Source organism: Bos indicus x Bos taurus, chromosome 7, assembly GCF_003369695.1.
Source record: "Bos indicus x Bos taurus breed Angus x Brahman F1 hybrid chromosome 7, Bos_hybrid_MaternalHap_v2.0, whole genome shotgun sequence".
Taxonomy (NCBI): Eukaryota; Metazoa; Chordata; class Mammalia; order Artiodactyla; family Bovidae; genus Bos; species Bos indicus x Bos taurus.
In genome coordinates, this window is record NC_040082.1 from 58,989,659 (window position 1) to 59,013,483 (window position 23,825).

The 23,825-nt window shown below is 47.0% G+C and overlaps 3 protein-coding genes across 5 annotated transcripts; 2 read left to right on the forward strand and 1 right to left on the reverse strand.

Moving 5' to 3' along the window:
* The first annotated feature begins 39 nt into the window (after positions 1–39).
* On the forward strand, positions 40–13,193 carry HARS (histidyl-tRNA synthetase). 2 transcript variants are annotated; one of them, XM_027546240.1, is made up of 13 exons: positions 40–203; positions 476–565; positions 6,062–6,181; positions 7,661–7,756; positions 8,379–8,504; positions 9,126–9,233; positions 9,382–9,480; positions 9,708–9,801; positions 9,979–10,106; positions 10,203–10,445; positions 11,990–12,106; positions 12,295–12,441; positions 12,627–13,193. In XM_027546240.1, the coding sequence occupies exons 1-13, from the start codon at positions 114–116 to the stop codon at positions 12,876–12,878; spliced, it is 1,710 nt and encodes a 569-aa protein (XP_027402041.1). In that variant the 5' UTR covers positions 40–113; the 3' UTR covers positions 12,879–13,193. The 2 variants fall into 2 exon arrangements, with proteins under 2 accessions (XP_027402041.1, XP_027402042.1); XM_027546241.1 differs by having other exon boundaries at positions 43–203; positions 12,764–13,193.
* A 99-nt stretch (positions 13,194–13,292) lies between these two features.
* On the forward strand, positions 13,293–16,471 carry DND1 (DND microRNA-mediated repression inhibitor 1). 2 transcript variants are annotated; one of them, XM_027546248.1, is made up of 4 exons: positions 13,293–13,637; positions 13,740–13,857; positions 14,265–14,726; positions 15,868–16,471. In XM_027546248.1, exons 1-4 carry the CDS (start codon positions 13,614–13,616, stop codon positions 16,329–16,331), a joined length of 1,068 nt encoding a protein of 355 aa, XP_027402049.1. In that variant the 5' UTR covers positions 13,293–13,613; the 3' UTR covers positions 16,332–16,471. The 2 variants fall into 2 exon arrangements, with proteins under 2 accessions (XP_027402049.1, XP_027402048.1); XM_027546247.1 differs by lacking the exons at positions 13,293–13,637; positions 13,740–13,857 and having other exon boundaries at positions 13,864–14,726.
* Positions 16,472–16,648: 177 nt separating this feature from the next.
* Positions 16,649–21,768, reverse strand: WDR55 (WD repeat domain 55). The gene is made up of 7 exons (XM_027546249.1): positions 21,267–21,768; positions 18,337–18,437; positions 18,164–18,251; positions 17,881–18,060; positions 17,685–17,784; positions 17,430–17,599; positions 16,649–17,348 (listed from the first exon to the last, which is right to left on the reverse strand). The coding sequence occupies exons 1-7, from the start codon at positions 21,455–21,457 to the stop codon at positions 17,030–17,032; spliced, it is 1,149 nt and encodes a 382-aa protein (XP_027402050.1). The 5' UTR covers positions 21,458–21,768; the 3' UTR covers positions 16,649–17,029.
* Between the last annotated feature and the right edge of the window lie 2,057 nt (positions 21,769–23,825).

A 23,825-nucleotide genomic window follows, 5' to 3' on the forward strand; every position in this document is an offset into this window, starting at 1 on the left:
CGGTGGCTCTCTAGGCGTATGGGCCAACTACTCGATATCCGGAAGTCCTCCGAGTCGAGGCTGTGGCCACCGCAGCCTATCTAGCCAGCAGTCAGTTCCAGTCAGCAGCAAGTATGGCTGATCGTGCGGCGCTGGAGGATCTGGTGCGAGTTCAGGGAGAGCGTGTGCGGGGCCTTAAGCAGCAGAAGGCCAGCGCGGAGCAGGTGCGACCCAGGCGGCGGAAGAGAGGACAAAATGAGGCCAGCGAGGACAGAGCGGGGGTGGTCTGCATAGAGGATAGGGATCTGGAAGAAGGGACTCGACTGGTAAATAGCACGACGGGCTGAGTGGGGAGGTAGTTGGGGTAGGATTTGGGAGAAGCAAAGCTAGGAGAAAGATATGCCCCACATCCTGATGAGGGAGGGATACTGAATGAATAGCGGGAGCGGGAGGGAGTGGCAGATGTGGTAGTCCAGCGCCTACTTTCCCTCCACAGATCGAGGAGGAGGTGGCAAAACTACTGAAACTGAAGGCACAGCTGGGCCCTGATGAAGGAAAACCGAAGTTTGTGCTCAAAACCCCCAAGGTAAATATTATGCCTTTAGGGAGCCTCCTAGAGGGTCCCTAATTCCACTCACAAGGACGCATATGCCTGCCCCCCTGAACCAGATCACTGAGGAGGATCTGAAATGTTGCAGAGGATACAGCAAGTTGCTCTTGGCGCCAGGCTGAACTGGACTCTATCTGAGTCATTCTGGGATGACAAAGTGATGAAAGAAACTAGGCCAGCTGGTTGCTTAGGGGAGTCTACTCCTCTTTTCATTCAGTAAATATTTACTGAGTGCTTACTGTGTTCCTAGCAGTGTACAAAACAGTGAGTTTACCATGGTGAACAATATAGCCTGCCCTCAGAGAGCTTGGGCTCCCCTGGTGGATCAGTGATAAAAGAATTTATCTGCAATGCAAGAGACACGGGTTCCATCCCTGGGTGGGGAAGATAACCTGGAGAAGGAAATGGGAACCCACTCCAGTATTTTTGCATTGGAAATCCCATGGACAGAGGAACCTGGTGGGCTACAGTCCATGGGTTCGCAAGAGCTGCACACGACTTAGCGACTAAACACACACACACACACACACAGAGCTTACATCCTACAATGGAAACAGACTTGGGAAGAAAAATAATCCCACACGTGGATATGTAATACAAGTTGTGTTAAGTTATGTAAAGAAATAGAAAGGATTTCTCTGAGAAAAATAAGGGAGAACTGCAGAGTCTGAGGAAGTAATAGACTAGTTGATCTGTAGATGAGTGGGAGACAGCCAGGTGAAGAATGTGAGGAAGATAGGTCCAGGCAGGGTAGGGAAATCCTGAAGCAAGAAAGACTCTTGGTACTACCCAAGAACTAGAAAAAGACTTTATGTCTGGAATCAAATAGAGAAGGACAGTGGAGTGGAATGAAGTTGCTAACTCAGCCTCCATGATTTCAGTTCAGGTGACACTTTCTGTGAGTTCTATAAACCAGACTACTTACCCATCATCTAGGTACCTTGGCACTTCATAAATATTCTGTTATTGCATTTATTGCTGACCTTTCATTATTCACATGGTTGATTTAACCTGAGAGGCTGAAACTAGGTGCCTGGGACTAAATAGGTATTCAGTGAATGTATATGAAATTTACTTCCGCAGTAGGAGATGATTTGTCTTCCTTATGTTGAGATGTCACCTTTTAAGAGTAATTCTTTGGGCTCCTAAAATCATTGAGCTATTATTTTCTACATGTAACTCATTTCAGACATTAAAAAGACAGTGTAAAAACCCAAGGCAGTAACCATCAATAGCTATTCAAACTATTGGGTGAAAAGATTAATGGGGATTTATTGATAGATCAGGCTGGCCTCACCTAAACCCTATGATCAATCTTAGCATTGCTAAAAGTAGGACAACCAGATATTATATTCCACCAGATGTGATGCAATAAGAAGTACACAGCACCACCTATGAAGTGTTCTTGCCAAGAACAACTGAACCTGAATCTAATCAGTCTTCAGATCTAACCACCAGTTTACTAGAAATATGGGAAATGGAGGAACACATGTTAAATGACCACATTGAGTTTACTGTTAACCAAATCTAGAATAAGAAAAATTCTTTCAGAAAAATGACTCAATTTCCTCAACAAGAAAGGACAATTTAAAAAAAAGAAAATTGTTGCAGATTAAATAGACATGAGACACATCAACCCAGTACAAGGCATGAAGTTATTTAGAATCTGATTCAAACAAGCCAAGCATAAAAAGATATGACTGCAACAATTGGGAGTAATAAACATGGTTTGGGCACTATCTAAAGGGTTGCTGTTAGGTGGGCTGATCTTAAGTTGTGTTGGTTGTAAGAAAGGTATTACACTGCTTTGTTTTTTAATCTTTGTATGTTAGAAAATCATACTGAAATATTTGTAGATGAAAGTACATCTAGGATTTTTAATTTAAAATACTGCAGGAAAAAATGATGGGGCTTAGTCAAAAAATAGCAGATGTTGATAGTTGTTTAAGCGGGTTGGTAGATACCTGGTGGTTCAGTGTACTATTCTCTATAATGTGTGTTTGAAAATTTCCATAATATAATGTTAAAAGAAAAGGTGAATATAGTGAAGAGTTAATATCTACTGTAGTTTGTTGAAATACATTTCTTGACGTGTGATTCTTAGTTAACAAAAAACTCAATATTACAGGGAAAGGACTCTTTCAAGGGACCTTCCTGGTCAAAATTATTTTCATAATGTTACATGCCCTCATTTCATTTGCAATGAAGGTGCAAAAGCACTGGTGTGTAGAACTGCTGGTGTCTTAGCACAAATCAAGATGCTGGCATGGAGCTGTACTAACAGCCACTTTATGTTCTTTACTTTCAGAAACTCACAGGGGAAAAAAATTCAGTTTTACTTAAGAATGTCCTTGATAAAACAGTAAAAATTATTAATTTTATTGATTATTGACCCTTGAGTACACTTTTTTAATATTCTACATGATGTAATGGGAAGCACGCATAAAGCACTTCTGCTGCATCCCAAAATAGAAAAAATACTTGGTGCCATGTATGAATTATAAGCTGAACTAGCTGCTTTCTTCATGGAAAACCTTTTGTATTTGAAAGAAAAACTGAAAGATAAAACTATTGTGTTAAAGATCTGGATATCTGGCAGATCTTTTAACAAAAATGAATAAAGTAAACCTTGACACCTCAAGGGAAACATTCAACAGTATGTGTTGCCAGTAAAATAAAATTCAGGTGTTCAAGAGAAAGTTAGAACTTGTTATTTTCCACCATGAGCCTGACAGCTTCCCAACACTTAAAACTTTTTTGATGAGATCTATGGTGACATGAGGAGAAGGCAATGGCACCCCACTCCAGTACTCTTGCCTGGAAAATCCCATGGACAGAGGAGCCTTAGAAGGCTGCAGTCCATGGGGTTGCGAAGAGTTGGACACAACTGAGCGACTTTACTTTCACTTTTCACTTTCATGCATTGGAGAAGGAAATGGCAACCCACTCCAGTGTTCTTGCCTTGAGAATCCCAGGGACGGGGGAGCCTGGTGGGCTGCCATCTATGGGGTCGCACAGAGTCGGACACGACTGAAGCGACTTAGCAGCAGTAGCAGCATGGTGACATGAACAAATAGGATTTTCTGATATTGTATAATGAAGCATATCAACATTTGGAATATCTATATAACTGTTATCAAAAAACCAATATTTTCTAAATGACCAATGCATGATGTTATAAAATCATGCCTGGGTAAAACAGCCATTCCAAGTACAAGATAGAGTAACAGATCCTTTTAAATTGTAGTAAAATATAGATAACATAAAATTTGCCATTTCAGCCATTTTTAGGTGTACAGTTCAGTGGCATTAAGTACATTGATATTGTTGTGTGACTATCACCACTGTTCATCCTCCAGAACTTTTTTTACCATACCAAACTAAAATTCTTTACCCATTAAATGGGGTAGTGATACCCCATTCTACCATCCCTTGGTAAGTAGTGTTCTACTTTCTGTCTATGAATTCTGTGTTCCTTATAATGGATTTTAATGTGACAGTGTAAAAAGTTCATCGATGTAGTTTTAGATTCCACATTGTAACCAATCCTTAAGAAGCTTTCCCTAATCAGATTTTGGTGTAGTTTAAGAATATCTAAGTGAAAGTGGAGAGTGAAAAAGTTGGCTTAAAGCTCAACATTCAGAAAACAAAGATCATGGCATCCGGTCCCATCATTTCATGGGAAATAGATGTGGAAACAGTGTCAGACTTTATTTTTTGGGGCTCCAAAATCACTGCAGATGGTGACTGCAGCCATGAAATTAAAAGACACTTACTCCTTGGAAGGAAAGTTATGACCAACCTAGATAGCATATTGAAAAGCAAAGACATTACTTTGCCAACAAAGGTCCATCTAGTCAAGGCTATGGTTTTTCTAGTGGTCATGTATGGATGTGAGAGTTGGACTGTGAAGAAGGCTGAGCGCTGAAGAATTGATGCTTTTGAACTGTGGTGTTGGAGAAGACTCTTGAGAGTCCCTTGGACTGCAAGGAGATCCAACCAGTCCATTCTGAAGGAGATCAGCCCTGGGATTACTTTGGAGGGAATGATGCTGAAGCTGAAACTCCAGTACTTTGGCCACCTCATGAGAAGAGTTAGCTCATTGGAAAAGACTCTGATGCTGGGAGGGATTGGGGGCAGGAGAAGAAGGGGTCGACAGAGGATGAGATGGCTGGATGGCATCACTGGCTCGATGGACGTGAGTCTGAGTGAACTCCGGGAGTTGGTGATGGACAGGGAGGCCTGGTGTGCTGCGATTCATGGGGTTGCAAAGAGTCGGACACGACTGAGCAACTGAACTGAACTGAACTGAAAGAACTAAAGTTAGCTGAAAAGTTTATTCAGATATTCCTCCTTTTATAATTATACATCTCTTTAAGGCTAGATTTTCTTTATATACTCAACCAGAACAACATATCACTACAGAATTGAATGCAAAAAGCATATATGAGAATAAAGCTGACTTCTGTTAATCCAGACATTAAAGCTTTGCAAAAATGTAAATCATTGCCACTCTTCTCACCAAATCTTTTTGTTTTGGAAAGTAGTTACGTTTTCCTAAAATGTTATTTATGTTAACATGTAATGGATTTTCTTTTTTGTTAAGTGAATTAATATTTTTAAATGTTTGCAGTTTTAATTTCAAACATGATAAATATTGATAGGAATAGTCAACTTTGGAGTCCTGAGTAAATAGTAGGAATATAAAGCGGTCCTACTTGTGAGTAGCATATAAAAGCCCAAACTAGAAGTTCTGACCTGAAAGAACAGAGTTCTAGTACTGGCTGCCATGAACCTGCTGAGTGGCCTTAAATAATGATTTAACGTCTCAACATGTTCTAATTCATTTAGTCAGTCCATGTCATAGGGCTATCAGAAACAAATTAAAGGTAAATAGTATTCACTAGGATTTTTTTTTTTTTTTTTTTACATCGCTCAGTTGTGTCTGACTCTTTGCGACCCCGTGGACTGTAGCCCACCAGGCTCCTCTGTCCATGGGATTTTCCAGGCAAGAGTATTGGAGTGGGTTGCCATTTCCTTCTCCATAGGATTTTTTTTTAAGGTATGCTGGGAGAGAATATTACTTGTAAAATTTGGAATTCAATGAGTTAAGCCAGTTTGAGTTGCTTATATTGCCTGTCATCAGGTAGATGTTTTCTGTTAGGCAGGGAAATGTTTTGTTATCCCAGAAAATGAGTTTAGGAAAATTAGAGAACAGAGTTCCAAGAATTCTGGCAGATAGAACCAAAGTAAAAGATGGGTCAAAATTTAGAAAGGTGAGAGCTAATGGGTGTGGTAGTTAATAGGGAATTGTTTGCACCTGTTTTACAACTCCCTGACCTGTAGGGAAATCTAAGTTTGGGACAGAGTTTTCATTCATCATCATTGAAGTCATACTTGTATATTTCTAGACTGTATTGTTCTTTATTTTTAAACTGCATCCTTGGTTCTCCGGCTGATTTTGACTCCAAGGGCACAAGAGATTATAGTCCCCGGCAGATGGCAGTTCGAGAGAAGGTGTTTGATGTAATCATCAGCTGCTTCAAGCGCCATGGTGCAGAAGTGATTGATACACCTGTATTTGAACTAAAGGTGAGAGACAGATGAGGAGAAATTATGTGGTGGAAGAATGGGAATACCAACAACAAAGAGGGTGGCAGGGGAGTGAGGCCCAAAGGCCTCTCTCTTATTGCAGACAAAGCTTGGTATTTTCTCCATGAGAAGGGGAATGGGACTGGCATAGAGGGAGAGGGCCTGCTTTTTATTTACCTTGGTTGCAGCCAGCAGCTTCCAAAAGAGAGCCCTTCTCAGCAGTGGAAGCTGTTATGGCTCCAGACTACCCTGAATTCTGTGTCACCTGTACCCAAGATGTTTCCTAGATACAAGCAGATCAAATGTATAAAGGATAAATACGCAACCAAGTCTCCTATTGATGGATCTTGAGGTGGTTTCTAGTCTATTAAAGAGCAGTTCTTTGCATCACTCCCTGCTTAAAACCCACTGGCTCCCAGTGCATTTATAATAAAATCTAAGCTCTTTACTCGGGCTTACAAGGCCCTACATGATGTGGCAACTGCCCACCTTTCTCTTCTCATCTCATGCTATTCTTCCCCTTGTCCACTTTGCTACCATGGTCTTTTTTTCTGTTCCTGGAACATACTAAATGTGCATATCATAGGGCCTTTGTTCTTGCTCTTCCCTCTTCCTGAGCTCCCTTTTTCCCCTAGCTCTTTGCATGACTTTAATTTCAGGCTAAATTAGACATGACAGATTTTCATTTCATATCTTAATTAAAAAGCCATTCCTCAAATAATCCTCTCCAATGCCTTTTCTAAAGGAACCCTTATCTAGCATATCAACCTATTTTATTTCCATTAAAGCAGCTATCACTATCAGAAATTATCTGTTAATTTGTTTCCTTGCATTAATGTACTGCCTGTCTCCTGTCATTACTTCAGAAGATCCAAGAGGGCATGGACTGCCTTTGTTCATGGATGGAGACACAGGGCTTAGAACAATGTCGGGTGCTAGTGGGCATTTATCTACAGGACAAATTCACGGAGATAGAATTTCTGCATCAAATGGTTGTACTCATTTCTATTTCTACCTAGATTAGTTTTGCAAGTGCTGCCATAACAAAATACCATAGACTAGGTGGCTTAAACAACAGAAATGTATTGCCAGGAAGCTGGAAGTCCAAGATAAGCTGTTGGCTCCTTCTAAGGGTCATGAGGGAAGGATCTGTTCCTGGTCTCTCTCCTTGGCTTTTAGACGGTGTCTTTTCCTTGTGTCTTCACATCATCTTCCCTCCTCTGTGTCCAGATTTCCTTTTTATAAGGAGATGAGTTTTATTGGATTAGGATTCACCCTAATGACCTCATTTTAGCTTAGTTATTTCTTTAAAGACCCTGTCCCCCAATAGAGCCCTAATCTGAGGTGACTGGGGGTTCAATATATGAATTTTAGAGGAAATGTAAGTTGAAATCAGTCATCATTATAATGCGTTTTGTTTTTAAAACTTCCTTTTAAATTTTTAAATTTATCTTTGTGATCACATTTCTTTTTCTCCAGGAAACACTGACTGGAAAGTATGGAGAAGACTCTAAGCTTATCTATGACTTGAAGGACCAGGGTGGGGAGCTGCTCTCTCTTCGATATGACCTCACTGTATCTTTTTAAACTTTGGATGGATTGGCCCTCACTGGGCTGGGGCTTTTTCCAGCCTCAGGTTTGAGGGCAGCTAGACATAGTTGGGATCAAATATAATCTTGCAGCCAGGGAAATTCTTTCTCTAAAGCAGGAACTGGACTTTGGCTAAACAGAGCATAGCTAGCCTTAGAAGACTTCTGAAATCCTGAGTGAGATCTCAGCTTTATGTCAGGGTCCAGTTCTGACTCTGGCAGCAATCCCCTGGCTTCAGAATACATCTCCCTTGTCCTGTCTAATGGATGGTGTTCTCCTTAATTGACCAAAAGCCTGTTTCCTTTATCTCCAAGCTATGTCAGAGAATCATCTGCTTAGACATCGCTGAATAGGGCCTCCTTTCTGCTCCCCGGTCAATCCGCCCACCCCTCTGCTGTGCTTACCACGGCCCCAAAAGAAAAGAGCCTTAATATTTTTTGAGACTTCAGCTGCCCCTGTGGTAACAGAGTTGATTCTTGCTGATGTTCAGAAATGCTGTTAATCTTACAAGTGGTAGTTTTAGGGGTGGGGTTAGACCCCAGCTTGGTGAGAATCATCAACTTCCAGACTGTGATAAGTGGGCCATTCTTCTTAACTTTGTCATTAGGTTCCTTTTGCTCGATACTTGGCAATGAATAAACTGACCAACATTAAACGCTACCACATAGCAAAAGTATATCGGCGGGATAACCCAGCCATGACCCGAGGCCGATATCGGGAATTCTACCAATGTGTGAGTATGCGGGCAGGCTGGGTAAGGCAGGAGTCCCTCAAGCTAGTAGAACCTATTGAGTACTCATGGTGTCCTAAACAAACTAGATGCCCCAGATAATGCTAACCCTAAGATTTCTTTAGTATTTTCACATGCAATACAGGGGTTATTCTCCTCATTTTACATATGAGTAAACTTGAGGCTCAGGAAGATGAAGAGACTATAGGGATAAGAAAGGCAAAGTTAGGACCAGAAGTCTTGGTCCAGTGCTCTTTATATTAAATCACAGTGATAGGATGACAGCAAAGGATGAGGAAATTGGATTTGAGGTACTGTCATCCAGACTGGTGGCAGAGCTTCTAAATGAAGAGAGAAAATGACTGAGGCCAGGTAACTCCCCCGACAACAGTGGAAGGAAATAAGGACAAATATTGAAAGGAATAGCCCAGTAGATGGGAAGAAAACCAGGCCTGGTAAAGAGACCCAGGAAGGCTGGGGTTTTCCTCTGGGCTGACAGTCAGACAGAAAATGAAGAATGTGGCCTGCATGTGAATGCAGTAAGGCCTCCTTCATGGAAAGTAGAGCTCCCAGGAGCCCTCCCTCAATGCCCTTGAGGACCCCTAACTACGCCTCTCCCCACAGGATTTTGACATTGCTGGGCAGTTTGACCCCATGCTTCCTGATGCAGAGTGCCTGAAGATCATGTGTGAGATCCTGAGTTCACTCCAGATTGGCGACTTCCTGGTCAAGGTCAGAGCTGAGTGGAGCTGCGGGGGGGCAAAGCTGGGCCTGGCCTCTCCCAGGGGAAGGTCCTGGTTCAGAGGCAACAGGAGCGTAAGCATCCAGCACTGTAAAGGGCCATGTAAAGAGATTCCTTACGTGCCTTGAATCACTGTAGGTGAATGATCGGCGCATCTTAGATGGGATGTTTGCCATCTGTGGTGTTCCAGATAGCAAGTTCCGCACCATCTGCTCCTCTGTGGACAAGCTGGACAAGGTAACCACCAAACACTTGACTGTTCTTTTCCCAGGTCCAACCTTGCCCTGAGATATGGAAAAGATTAGGAGAGAGAGGGCCCTGCCTCTATGCCCACAGAGGAAGAGTAGCTCCAGGATATACGTTGACAGGCAGCTTCTGCTCAAGACACCCCCTGAAGAGGGCTTATACTTGCTCTGCCCTGGGGAAGCTGTCCAGGGTTCCCTGACCCGTATGTGTCTGCCCAGGTGTCCTGGGAGGAAGTAAAGAATGAGATGGTAGGAGAGAAGGGCCTGGCACCTGAGGTGGCTGACCGCATTGGGGACTACGTCCAGCAACACGGTGAGAAACAAAGCCTGCCTCCCGAGCAGCCATCCCACTGCCCTCACGCTAAAGCTGAAATTCCTTTTTGTATGTGTACATGCATAGGAGAAAGAGAGAGAGAGGAGTGTGTGAGTGTGTATGCATACATGTATCTTTTTCTTCTTGTCAGTCTAGTTCACAGATCTGTCTCCCCAGGTGGAGTATCCCTGGTGGAACAGCTGCTCCAGGATCCTAAACTGTCCCAGAACAAGCAGGCCCTCGAGGGCCTGGGAGACCTGAAGCTGCTATTTGAGTATCTGACCTTGTTTGGCATTGCTGACAAGGTGAGTCAGGTTGGGATGGAAGCCTCAGCTGAGCTCTGGGGCTGAAGGCCGGCCCTTGAGCCTCGTCTGATATTGACCATATTCTTCTCCCCCCAGATCTCCTTCGACCTGAGCCTTGCTCGAGGACTGGACTACTATACCGGCGTGATCTATGAGGCAGTGCTGCTACAGCCCCCAGCCCGAGCAGGGGAAGAACCCCTGGGTGTGGGCAGCGTGGCTGCTGGAGGGCGCTATGATGGGCTGGTGGGCATGTTTGATCCCAAAGGGCGCAAGGTGCCCTGTGTGGGGCTCAGCATTGGAGTAGAGCGGATCTTTTCCATCGTGGAGCAGAGGCTGGAGGTAGGGCTTGGGGCTGGGTGGAGGAAATTCTGGATAGTTGGTGGCACCTGAGCTATCTTCTTTGATCTCTAAGGAGGAAGTAGTACTGCACTGGTCAAGAAGCATCTTTGCAAAGAAAGGGAGAAGACAGTTGCTGTCCTTTAGACTCTCACCCTAATATAGGCCAGCTTGATGGATCTTTAATCATTCTTTCTTCACAAAATCCTTTGCTCTGGGTCCCTACTTTGCTCAGAGCTGTCAGAAATCCAGGCCAATATATCTAAAGACCTGGATCTTTCTCATAATACAGAACACTTAATATTTTACTCCTCTGTGCTTGGGCACTGTGCTTCATGCTTTTCATGCACTGTCTAAAAAACTTCTTAAACAGCCTTCTGAGGGTAGTAGTAGTAGTAGTTTAGTCGCGAAGTCATGTCTGACTCTTGTGACCCTATGGACTGTGGCCTCCCAGGCTCCTCTGGCCATGGGATTCTCCAGGCAAGAATACTGGAGTGGGTTGCCATTTCCGTCTCCAGGAGATCTTCCCAACCCAGGAATCAAACCCAGGTCTCCTGCATTACAGGCAGATTCTTTACCAACAGCTATGAGGGAAGCCCAAGAAGGTAGCTACTTTTATTATTGACATTTTTCAGACAAGGAAACTGAAGATTATAGATAAAATAATTTGCCAAAGGTTTAAGTGGCACAGTCAGAATTTGAATGCAGGCAGTCTAACTCCAGTCTTGCTCCCAGTCACTCTGATACTATCTCTAAGTGGGAAGCATGTATCTGAGGCTCTGGGATCCTTGAGATGGCTATCTTGACTCTCCAGCACCTACAGTAATGTGAGGAAAGCCCTTCGTGGCCTCAGGCCCACTTCTGTTGCTACTGTTCTTGGGTAACCTTCCCACTGCTCCCATCCTTTTCTTGAGGTCACTGTTTTCCAATTGAAGTTCCAACGGGCAGCTTATATTGTAAGAACAATAGAAATAGTTTTCCATAAAAAGTAACAGGCAGCAGCAGCATTCTTCTCCCCTCCATCCACACCCCTCCTATGGCTTTAGAGTAAGAGACAGTCTCTTGACTGTCAGTGCTAGAACTGCTAGGGGTGATTGGATTGCCTGTGTGAATGCAGAATATCACTTCCTTATGATGGATCCACAAGATAGTAGATGGAGATAAGCTTGTTCATAAACTGTACATAAGCTACCTTTGTGTGTGCTCAGTCACTCAGTTGTGTCCAACTCTTTGTGATCCCATGGAGTGTAGCCCGCCAGACTCCACAGTCCATGGAATTTTCCAGGCAAGAATACTGGAGTGGGTTGCCATTTCCTTTAAAAGCTACCTTTACCCTCCATTATTTATTCTGGGAAGTCATGCATAAGCCACTCAGTTCATTTCTTATTCTTCTAAGAGCTAATTTTTGCCCAATTGCTAGATGAGAAAAGACTAGCCTGCCCTGATGGAGTTGGGGCCTGCTCTCAGAATACTGACAAGAGCCTGCTCTGTTTGCTCACTGAAGGTGTTGTAAAGGTTAGCTCAGCTCTTTCTTAACTCTTTTCTAGGCCTTGGAGGAGAAGGTACGGACCACAGAGACACAGGTGCTTGTGGCATCTGCACAGAAGAAGCTGCTGGAAGAGAGACTGAAGCTCATCTCAGAGTTATGGGATGCTGGGATCAAGGTAGAGGAGGCAAGCCCCCCGGTGGCAGCAGATTTGGGAATGCTGAACACACACGAAATAAAAGCTTATCCATAATGGCCCTGCCATTCCTATGATTTCTTGGGGTGAAGATCAGAGCGAGGGGCCCCAAGAAGGTTGTCCCTGAGGATTGCAGAAGCCAGCTTTTTTTCTTCCCTGGTCCCCCGCAGGCAGAACTGCTCTACAAAAAGAACCCCAAGTTACTGAATCAGCTGCAGTACTGTGAGGAGACAGGCATCCCACTGGTGGCCATCATTGGTGAGCAAGAGCTCAAGGATGGGGTCATCAAGCTGCGCTCAGTGGCCAGCAGGGAAGAGGTAAGTAGGTGGGCAGGAAGGGGGAGGGACACGGAATGAATGCCATTTCTCAATGCAGCGGCCCATTTAAGACCTAAGCAAAAGCCTGGCATTCGTAGTAGCCCCCTAAAGGACTGAGGGGGTAGCATGATACTATGCTTATGGTCTCCATCCCCACATACCCTGTGTCTCTCTGGCTTCCCTAGGAAGCACTGTCTCCCCTGACGTGTTTGACTGGGTTCCTGCTCCCAGCGGAGCCAGGCCTGATGACTAGAAGAAGACATGGGCGCTCAGCAGTGGAACACAAGATGCTCATACCACCTTGTCCTTCCTTCCTGGCCAGGTGGACGTCCGAAGAGAAGACCTTGTGGAGGAAATCAAAAGGAGAACAAGCCAGCCGCTTTGCATCTGCTGAGTTGAGCAAACTATCAGAAGAAAGTGGGACTCACACTATTTAAGGCTAAGATAAGACTCTGCATACCTACTTCAACAGCTTTGCACATTTCTGTCCCAACAGGAAGACCTGAAAAGTGGTCAGAACAGAGACTTTTTTATTTTTATTATGATTATTTTATTTGTAATCACAGACAAAAATGGTCAGGTACTATACCATTTATCCATATGGCTCTGAGGGCTTAGTAGTCCTGCCTGTGTCCCTGGGCTACAGGGACCTGGCCCAAGATGGTCTCTTCTGCAGAGCCCTACAACCGGGTAGAGGGAACGCTCCCCACAACCAGCCTTGGAAGGTCCAATAAAATGCCTCAACCACTGGAGCCTGTCTGTGTCACTGCCTGCCGCCTAGCCCTGCCTTCCTGGTCAGAGTCTGGGTCTCCCACTGCGACCACTTCAGCGGTAGAAAATGGGGAGAGACACTTAACAGTAGCCCCCATGGGCTCTTCTGCAGGGTGGAGGGTGTCCCGGACGTCCTCACCTGTATGTTGCCTCCATCCTGCCAGTCTGCAAGCCATTTTTGAAGAGGTGGAGCTGTCTGCAGACCCACTCGCTAGGGTCTCTAGCTTTCACCTGCGGGTGCGAGGTTCGAGCGGCGCAAGTTCGGCGGATACCCCACCCCCTTGGTGGGCGGGGTCGTGCTCAGAGCCAATGAGAGCTTGGGGGGTAGTGGGGTAGGGAAGCTTCCAGATAGGCAGATAAGAAGATTATAAAGGGGGTACGAGTGAGCCAGCTGGGAAGCCATGCAGTCCAAACGCGAATGTGAGGTAAGTGGTTGGCTACCAGAAAGTCCATGAACCCTGGGCATCACTGGCGAGACGGGGACGGGCGCGGCAGTCCGCCATTCCAACCCACCCTTTTCCCCTCAGCTGTGGTGTGAGAGGGTGAATCCCGAAAACAAGGCGGCGTTGGAGGCGTGGGTCAGGGAGACGGGCATCCGGCTGGTGCAGGTGAACGGGCAGAGAAAGTATGGCGGGCCACCCCCAGGTAAGGTCTTACCAGCCGTATGCCTGCTAGGGGGCTAAGCCAGCCTCTACGGCCCCGACTCGCCGCGTTCAGGGGAGGGAGGGGCCTACCCCGAGGCTCCACTCGGAGTTGAGTAGGAAACCCCAAGCTACCCGTTACACGCACTCCCCAGCCCAAGCAGATGAAATTTATAATCTGTGCCTTCCCACCCACCCGCCCCCTCGAGGAAGGGAGCAAGTCTAGTCGTAAAATGCCAGTCCCATTGGTAATTCGGTCACTCGATTATGCCGACGACCCGGAGGATTACGGGTGTTTTACCCATTTCACAAACGTGTGCACACGTACTCCCTCACGCGCTCGGTCCCTGGACCCCGACCCAGGAACTATCCGGTTGGATGACGGTGCCCTTCTCCACCCTCTTCTCCCAGGATGGGTGGGCAGCCCGCCGCCGGCCGGGTCGGAGGTGTTTATCGGGCGGCTGCCCCAGGACGTGTACGAGCACCAGCTGATTCCACTGTTCCAGCGCGTGGGCCGCCTCTACGAGTTTCGTCTGATGATGACCTTCAGCGGCCTGAACCGCGGCTTCGCTTACGCCCGCTACAGCTCGCGGCGCGGCGCCCAAGCCGCCATCGCCACGCTGCACAACCACCTGCTGCGGCCGTCCTGCCCGCTGCTCGTGTGCCGCAGCACCGAGAAGTGCGAGCTGAGCGTGGACGGGCTGCCGCCGGGCCTGAGCCACCGCGCGCTACTCCGCGCGCTGCAGCCGCTGGGACCCGGCCTGCAGGAGGCGCTGCTGCTGCCTAGCCCCGGGCCGACGCCCGCACAGATCGCACTGCTCAAGTTCAGCTCGCACCGGGCCGCAGCCATGGCCAAAAAGGCCCTGGTGGAAGGTAGGACTGGAGACCGCGGGGGACCGATTGGTTGGGAGCAAACACTATGCCGGGCACTTTACCTGTACAGGTCAGCATAGTTCAAAGAGCGGGTTAAAGAGGCTAGAGCTTAGGGTCAAATTTGAGACAGACTATTTGGCCTCACGTTTTTATATTTTTACTGGTCCTACCAGCTATCAGTGACCTAAACGTAACACTTTCCATGCATTATCTCCTGACTTAACCCTCCTCACGGTAATGAAACAAAACGTTGGCCCTCTTGAGATTGGAGACTGGTTTAAGAAAAATTGACTTGCCGGAGGCAATCAACTGAGCTTACCTTTTACACATTGTAGAACCTGCTTCCTGAGACTGAGAATAATTAAACAGCTTTTAGCACATTCTTTTGTTCTTGGCAAGTTCTTGGCAAGTATTCATGGTAAAGTTTAGCTATTATGATGGTTATGAGGTAGGCAAAGCCTGCCATCAACCAGTACCCCAAGGGAACTTAGAAGGTAGCAGTTATTAGGTCCCTTTGTAAATAAACACAGTGAAGCCTGGAGAAGTTATTTAACTTTAAGTTGCCTGGGGTCACAGGCTTCCCTGGTGGCTCAGTGGTATAAGAATCCAACTGCCAGTGTGGGAGACACAAGAGACAGGAGTTTGATCCCTGGTTCAGCAAGATCCCCTGGAGGAGGAAATGACCACCACTCCAGTATTGCCTGGGAAATCCCTTGGACAGAGGAGCCTGCTGGACTACAGTCAGTGGGGTTGCAAAGAACCAGACACAACCAAGCATACACACATGCACACTTGGGTACCACCACCAGGAAATGGGAAGGTTAGAAATTAAATAGGCTTATGTGACTCCAGGGGCTTCCCTGGTGGCTCAGATAGTAAAGAATCAGCCTGAAGTGCAGGAGACCCAGGTTCTATTCCTGGGTCGGGAAGATTCCCTGGAGAAGGAAATGGCAACCCACTCCAGTATCTTTGCCTGGAGAATTCTGTGGACAGAGGAGCCTGGTGGGCTACACGCCATGAGGTCACAAAGAGTTGGACATGACTGACCAACGAACAGATTAAAAAGATGTGACTCCGAAGGACTGAGTCTGGGAGTTTAGGCCCGGGGCTTAGACCTACCCTGTTTGTCTTTTTCCTGCAGGGCAGTCCCACCTCTGTGGAGAACAGGTGGCTGTGGAGTGGCTTAAGCCAGACCTGAAGCAGCGACTCCGCCAGCAGCTCATGGGTACCTCGCTACAGTGCCTACAGCCTGAGGGCAACCGATTAGCCCTGGCCAGGGACCAGGGGCTCGAGTTCCAAGGGTCTCAGGTTGCCTTGCAGCTGCTGTGCCAACGGATGAAGCTGGGCAGCCCAGTGTTCCTCACCAAGTGTTTGGGCACAAGCCCTGCTGGCTGGCACCGCTTCTGGTACCAGGTGGTGATCCCTGGGCATCCGGTGCCCTTCAGTGGCCTCATCTGGGTTGTGCTGACCCCAGATGGGCAGGATGGGCATGAGGTGGCTAAGGATGCAGTATCTGCACGGCTGCTGGAAGCAATGAGTGAGTCTAGGGCCAGCCTCCTTTGGTCTACTGGGGCTGAGGCAGGAGGTACCATGGTTCAACAGTGACCTTATCCTCTCCACAGGGAGCCTTTGTCTGCACCCAGCCCAGCAGGCCTGGGCAGCCACTATCTGACTCCAAGAAGGGGAGGAGCATAGGCCCTGCCCTAGACTTGACACAGCCTCCCAGCTGGGGCAGGGCCCCAGAACACCTGGGGGCAGCTCAGGTTTGGCCAAAGTTGTGGTGAGGGAACTTCCCTTCTCCCATTCTGGGGTTTCATTGGACCCCAAGGTGTTCTATGTCACACACACATACACACACACACACACATACCCTCTCTCCTCCTCCCACAGTTTAGTATGAATCTTTGTTTCTTATTTCCCTGTTTTGTCTTCTTTGTTGAAGTTTTTATTTGAGGGCTGGTGGAACCAAAGGGTCAAACATCTGCCTTTGCCCCCACCACTTGGTTATGGTTTTGGTGTATGTGTAGTTTTGAATTCTTCTATGCTGGTTGTATTTATATTAAACCCCTGGTTGGTGTATACCTGTGTCTGTGCTGTCTTGCCCCAACTGTGGGCTTTGTCTTACACTGGTGGAGTGAGCAGCTGCTACAAAGCCAGTACTTCCTCACAGCAGTGTGCTGATCCTGAGCATCTTCTTGTGCTGCACAAAAGGATAATTTCAATTCCCAGCCTCTCTAGGGATCCAACCCAGAAAACAAGACTTTTGTCCACTGAGAACCCATCCTGAGGTTCAGCTCATCCCTTCAGTCACTGTCATCCTCACTCTCCTCCTCCTCCAGAGTTTTGGCATCCTCTCCCTCTTCCCTCAGTCCTGCAAAGAAGTCATCAGTGCTCCAGGCCTTGCTGCTCAGTGCCCGCAGTGGTCCTCCCTTTTTCTTGCGTCGGCGGTAGTCATCCACCACCAGAGCCCGCAGCTGGGCCATGTCCCAAAACTTGAGTCGCTGGTCATGGCCACTGCTGGCCAGGAAACAGCCGCAGTGGGAGAGAGCTAGGTTCTCGACAGGCTCCTCAGCATGCTGGCCCACACTGCCTACCACTCGGTTCGGCAGGATGTTGACAGCCCTAGGCAGAAAGAAAAGTGTTGGGTATGGGTTGGTTAGGTCTGCCCTTCCTATGACTTGAAGGCCATCTGGTTTCTCTCACCTGATGACTCCATCAGTAGAGCCAGCACACAGCAGACTCTCTGTCACTGGAACCATGCAGTCAATGGACTCGGCTCTCAAGGCAAAGCGGTCACTTGTGGCCCCAAAGCCATCCCAGTTGAAGAGGTAGATGGTACCTTCACTGGAGCCACATGCCACCTTCCTCCCATACTGCAGGGAAACAGGGCAAAACAGGTTTGTGGAGCCACATCAGATCAAGTCCCTCACACCTTCATCCCACCCAACCCAGTTGTACTTTCATAAGTGTAACAGAGGTGAGGTCTCCAGACTGGGGCTCAGAGAGCAACTCAAACCGGCGTCGCTTGATGTTGAAGACACCGAGGCAGCCATCTCCACTGTAGAGAGAGCACAGCAGCAGGACTGGCTGGAGGCACTCACTGAGGGAGGCGTGTGATACAGGAGAAGGGTGGGACACAGCTTTGGGGCTGTACCTGGCTGTCAGCAGCAGTTTCTTGGCGGGATCCAGAGCCATGTCAGCAATGTACTCCTCATGCTGCCGCATATCCATTAAGGGGCCCTCCTTCCTTTGGTCCCAGAGGCGGATGCCACCTGTATCATCCCCAGTGGCCAGAACATTCTCATCCACCAGCAGCAGACTGTTGATGGGGGCACTAGAGACATAGATACAGAATTTCCTGGAGCACCTCTGTCCCAGTAGGGATGTACTGATCAATTCTTACCCTTTATCTCAAAACACAATAGGCTTCCCCTTACCCATGAGCCTTGGAAATGCGTCTTTCCAGTCGGCCCAGCTCCACATCTAGAAAATGGATGGCTTTGTCCTTGGAGACAGTAACAAGTTCTGGTGGGGGAAATGCCCAGGTCATGGTACTGTTCACTGCTCCCTTCCCACCACCACATTGCTGGCGGTCTTCCCTAATACTCACTCTGCCCATCTTCAGAGAAGACAACGGCTCGACAGGACTTGAGGTGGTGACCTGAGGACCAGAGCTCCTTGGTTTCTCCCTCTTGGCAGGAGTAGGAAAAGCTGGGGAGAACAGAAGAACAATGAATGACCCCAGACCTCACCTGGCAGTGTAGGACCAACTAGCCAACTTTCAATCTACCTAGGAGTTACTAATTGTACACCTCCAAGCCCAAGGAGCATACCATCCCATTCTCCCATTTTCAGTGAGCTTCAAATGTTAGATCTTTTTTTCACTCAATGTATGTTTTGGGACCTCATCCAACCCCCATCCCTCTTCATCATTGGAAACCCTAGCCTGGAGAAAGATTAGGTATGAATCACTCTGGAAGTCCAAAACTAACAACAGAAGAACAGGCCAGAGGTTGGAAATGTAAAGATTAATAAAGACAGAGAACTTGCACTCCAGGTCTATGGAGCTAAGTGTGAAAGTGTTAGTCACTCAGTCGTCTACAACCCCACGATCCCATGGAGTGTAGCCCACCAGGTTCCTCTGTCCATGGAATTCTCCAGGCAAGAATAATGGAGTGGGTACCCATTCCCTTCTCCAGGATCTTTCTCACCCAGGGATCAAACCCAAGTCTCTTGCACTGCAGACATATTCTTCACAGTCTAAGCCACCATTGAAGCCCAGGGGAGCTAAGAGAAGCCACAATTAATTATAGTACATTGTGACCACATGCTGAAATAGTGGTAGGATGAAAAGGCAGAGAGAACAGAGAGGTACCAGCCTGTAAGCTCAGCTTTGAGGCAAGTACCTGTCCAGAGATTATCCACAGTGCCTGCCTCAGCAGATTTTCAAAAAGGGTCCAATAAATGTTCTGTCCCAGTGCCTAACATGAAAAAGCTGCTTAATAAATATTCACAAACTGAATGAATGCCTTGGAAGGGAAGAGAGTCTTGGAAAGCTAACCACGTTGATGACACCTGAGTTGGATCATGAAGAATAAGTAGTTCACCTGGCAGAGAACAAGGGGCAGATATTGGAGATAGATGCTGATGTCCTTCCCAAGGCAGAAAAAAAGGGATGAGGAGAGTTCAAGTGGCAAGAGAGGTATGGCTATATCTTGAAAGATGAGCTGAACTGGGCTTAAAACAATCATGCAGGCCAAATAGAAGTCTGAATTGAATTCTTTGGGCAAAAGGAACCTCTCTGGAATGGTCATGAGTTAACTTCAAGGCCTCCAGAAGGCAGTGGCTGAGGGTAGGAAGAGGAGATAAACAGAAGACATGAGGGGTATGAAGAAAGGTGACTCCCAAGTACCTGACACTGTAAACATGGACAGAAATAGTAAACCTCTCTACAAAATAAGTATTACTGTTATTTTGTTTTTTTCTGGCTGTGCCACTCAGCTAGCGAAATCTTAGTTCCCCAATCAGGGATGGAAACTGGGACCCTGGCAGTGAAAGCAGCAAGTCCTAACCACTGGACCACCAGGGAATTACCCCTTGTTCCCACTTGCAAAGATTAAAAAAAAAAAATTTAACTTGCCCAAGGACACTGTAGCTAATGAGGAGTTTGGGATTTAAATCCATTAAGTAAATCTGATAGAACAACTCTCCTGGTTAGGGCCTTCAATGATTTTTCACTGCTTCCAGCTTATATTTTTTATTCAAAAAGCAAACATGTGTTGAGCACTCACCCTGGGCTAGAAGCAGCAGACATAATGAGAACTAAACAGACTACAGATTATACACTCCAGAACACTGTATTTCAAACTCTAGTCGTGACCCATTAGTGAGTCAGCATTTTCTGTATGCCCACGATTACAATAGGATAAAATAAACCAGAAAATATCAAAGTGCACCACACAAAACATAAAAGGTATTTTTACTGTGGGGCGAGGTCAAAAAAGTTAAATTTTTTTTTTTTAGTGGAGGAGAAAGCATTCAAATTATTACACAAATTACACATTATTATGCAGTTTAGGAGCAAAAGGTATCTGGTGCCAAGGCAGCATCTAACTGATAATCTAATTTAGTCTGCACCACCTTGGAAGAGTGAGGAGATGCTGAGAACTCTGGGACAATAGGTTCAAGAGGGAAATTCCAGACAGAATGATAATGTGCAAAGGAGCTGAGCCTTCAAGGTGCATTTTTTATTTATTTATATATATATATTTTTATTTGAAGCAGCTTTATTCAAGTAAGTTAAGTCAAATAAGCTAAAGAAGGTGAATGCATTTTGTAAAATGTAAAACAATGTGCAAATTCAAGTGAAATCAGTAATGCTGCTGCTACTGCTGCTAAGTCACTTTAGTCGTGTCCGACTCTGTGTGATCCCATAGACGGCAGCCCACCAGGCTCCGCCGTCCCTGGGATTCTCCAGGCAAGAACACTGGAGTGGGTTGCCATTTCCTTCTCCACAAGGTGCATTTTTTAAAAGGTAACAATGAATAAGCACAGAAAGCAAAAAAACTGAACAAGGGCCAGAAGGTCAAGGCCCTTAACCAGATTAAGGAATCTGAATCCTAAAAACAAAGGTAAACTATTGAAGGGTTTTAATCAAGGAAGTGAAGGGGTCGGGTCTGTGTTTTTAAAAAAATCAGTTAAAATGGGCAAGAAGGGAAAGCAGGGGGCCCAGCTGGTCCTGTTTCAGAATCAATACATATTTCGGTGGGAAATAAGTGTCTTGAAGGCCTAGTTGTTCCGCTACTTCTCCGGGCTCCGTCAGGGCATTCCAGCCACTCTTTCAGTTCTTTTAAGAGATTTGTGTGGTAACCTGCTTAAAGCCGAACGTTATTAAACGAACTGGACATGATTTAAGTCTTGTAAACTTAATCTCCCCGTAACTTTCTTTCCTTATCCCAGCTCCATTCCTGAGGAGCTTCCAGACTGAGCAGCCCTAGACCCACCACACTCTTCACGCCCCCATCTCTGCCCTGCACTTACACAAACACGTCCCCGTCCACGTCCCCCGCTGCCAAAAGGTCGCGGGCCGGATGGAACGCCAGCCCACTAGCCGGAGCCTCCAAGACGATATCTTCCGGAGTGTCCCGGATCCGGGCTGGGGCTTCCGTGGCGTCGGGATCCTCCTCGTCGCTCCCATCCTCCGCGGCCCTCTCCTCACACATGCGGTCCATGCACCAGATGACCTGAGCCGCGAAGGAAACGGGAAGTGAACCCAAGAACTAGCTACAAAGAAGTAGGAATGGCCCAGACAACCGCTTCAGGATTGAGGGGCTGGACAGGAAGTGGCGTTTAGGCGTTCTCCGTAACCCGGAAGAGGCGGAGCCAGACTCGCTGGTAAGTGAAAACGAACGGAGGAGCTCCGCCGCTTAAGCCCGGTACTTCCATGCGTTGCAATGGAGAGTTGCTGGGCTGGCTATACAGCACAACCCTCAACCCCCTGCTTGGCCTCTTCACCCGGAGATGGGAACTGCGTTTTCCTGATCCAGGCTGACAGCCATAAGGAAGGCTAAGCCGGGAAGAACTGATGCTTTTGAATTGTGCTGGAGAAGACTTGAGAGTGCCTTGGACATGAAGGATATCAAACCAGTCAATCTTAAAGGAAATCAACCCTGAATATTCATTGGAAGAACTGTTGCTGAAGCTCCAATACTTTGGCCATCTGATGCGAAGAGTCGACTCTCTGGAAAAGACCCTGATACTGGGAAAGATTGAAGGCAAAAGGAGAAGAGGGCGACAGAGAATGAGATGGTTAGGTAACATCACAGATTCAATGGACATGAATTTGAGCAAACTTCAGGAGATAGTGAAGGACAGGGAAGCCTGACGTGCTGCAGTCCATGGGGTCTCAGAGTCAGACACGACCTAGTGAGTGAACAACCACCCCCAAAAGGTAAGGATGACTGCCTGCCCGCCCTCAGGGGAGGAGAGGAGGACGCCAGTCATTCATGGCTCGGTGAAAAGACCGAGATGAGCCACAACCAGTTTGATCAGTGACAAAAGCCCACACCGCAAGAATTTGACTTACGGGGGTCCCTGACAGCAGGCAGCCAACTCACACTTAAGCTGCAGCCACGGATGGATGCTGAACATCCTCGTAGCCAAAGCAACTGTGCCCCATCAGTTTCTACTGTTTGGCTGCAGACCCTCAGCGGGACTGGGCCAGTAGTGCTGAGCGGGCAAGGAGTTGCTGAAAAGGAAAAATTGGCACAACAGTTGACATTCTGATTACCAAAGATTCCGCAAAGATGAGAGCACTCTGTACTGTGGGACAGATGAGGAGGAGCATGGGCTCCTGTCTGGACAATGTTCTCACATTGCAGTATAAGCCTTCTAAGACATCTTACATGCTGATACCCAGCTCCCTTAAGAAGAGGTGAAAGAAGTGAGGTTAGAGACCTCAGCGAGGCTCCAAGTCCCTTGTATGGTCTTGTGAGTCCTTGTTCCTCACGATGCGGCCACCTGGTTACTTCCAGAAGGCTTGGTGGTACTTGCAGAAACTTAAACTGGCAGTCAACCCCCAGGTCTGGATCTTAAGTGACCCTCTGCTGCTACTGCTAAGGCGCTTCAGTCGTATCAGACTCTGCGACCCCATAGATGGCAGCCCACCAGGCTCCGCCTTCCCTGGGATTCTCCAGGCAAGAACACTCTTCATCTGAGCCAGGTCGGTTTCTGTGACCTTTTACCTAATTGTGACTGCTGCCAACAACCATGAAATCAGGGTATCACTTACTGTCTGAAATTAACCCATCTAGGTGTTATTGCAGACAGAGCCCAATTTCAGCCTCCTAGACGCCATGCACAAAGCTGGCTTCCTCAAAAAACCCTTACTCTCTCAAGGTGAAAGTAACCAAAGGCAATGGCTAAGGTAGCCATGTAGCTTTCCTTGGATCTTGTAAGCCCTCAGGTTGTACCTCTGGGAAGGTAGTGGCAGCTATGGACCAGCCAGAAATAAATTGTGACCTTTGTTGACAAGTACCAAAGTGCTGGCAGTTAAGCTGAGAAGAAGAAAAGGGTGGTGAAGGAATGAGCTGAAGGCCGGAGAGCCCACACCTAGGCCTTGACAAACTGTTCAGTGTGTTGAAGGGCACCCTCTTATCTAGGACAGGGATTCCGCAAGTGAGGGATTCCTCACTTCCCCTCCAACCCAGTAAGCAGTGATTTCTGCTTGGAATTACTGAAGATCACAGCAGGGTATAAATCTGTGAAAGGTTTTTTCTTCCCAGGAGTGTTTCTCATCAGGTGCCTTCACCTAGAGCCCAGTTGTGCACAACCTTGGGATCAGACTGGCAGCCCATTGGGCTAACCCTAAGTCCCAGAGAACCTCTACCCTAAGAGTAGGTCCCCAGATGAGTCTGCTATTTAAGACCATCCTTGTTTTTCTGGGCTATCAGTGAGGGTCAATTGTCCCTTCTCCACTGGGTATCCAGGCTACTATATATATTGCTTAGGAATCTATTAACAGAAGCACAGCTCAGCACAGGACTGAGCTGACCTTTTCCATGTGATTTTTATACAATCAGTGGGATTAGTAGACTTCTT

Excerpts from the sequence above, each read along its gene's own strand:
- WDR55 (XM_027546249.1), bottom strand. The coding sequence starts at position 21,457 with ATGGACCGCATGTGTGAGGAGAGGGCCGCGGAGGATGGGAGCGACGAG. Across the intron at positions 17,785-17,880 it reads AAACTGCTGCTGACAGCCAG|TGGAGATGGCTGCCTCGGTG; the intron begins GTACAGCCCCAA and ends CTCTCTCTACAG. Across the intron at positions 17,349-17,429 it reads TCTACTGATGGAGTCATCAG|GGCTGTCAACATCCTGCCGA; the intron begins GTGAGAGAAACC and ends CTTTCTGCCTAG.
- HARS (XM_027546240.1), top strand. The coding sequence starts at position 114 with ATGGCTGATCGTGCGGCGCTGGAGGATCTGGTGCGAGTTCAGGGAGAG. Across the intron at positions 8,505-9,125 it reads ATCGGGAATTCTACCAATGT|GATTTTGACATTGCTGGGCA; the intron begins GTGAGTATGCGG and ends CTCTCCCCACAG. Across the intron at positions 12,107-12,294 it reads TATGGGATGCTGGGATCAAG|GCAGAACTGCTCTACAAAAA; the intron begins GTAGAGGAGGCA and ends GGTCCCCCGCAG.
- DND1 (XM_027546247.1), top strand. The coding sequence starts at position 14,018 with ATGAAATTTATAATCTGTGCCTTCCCACCCACCCGCCCCCTCGAGGAA. Across the intron at positions 14,727-15,867 it reads CAAAAAGGCCCTGGTGGAAG|GGCAGTCCCACCTCTGTGGA; the intron begins GTAGGACTGGAG and ends TTTTTCCTGCAG.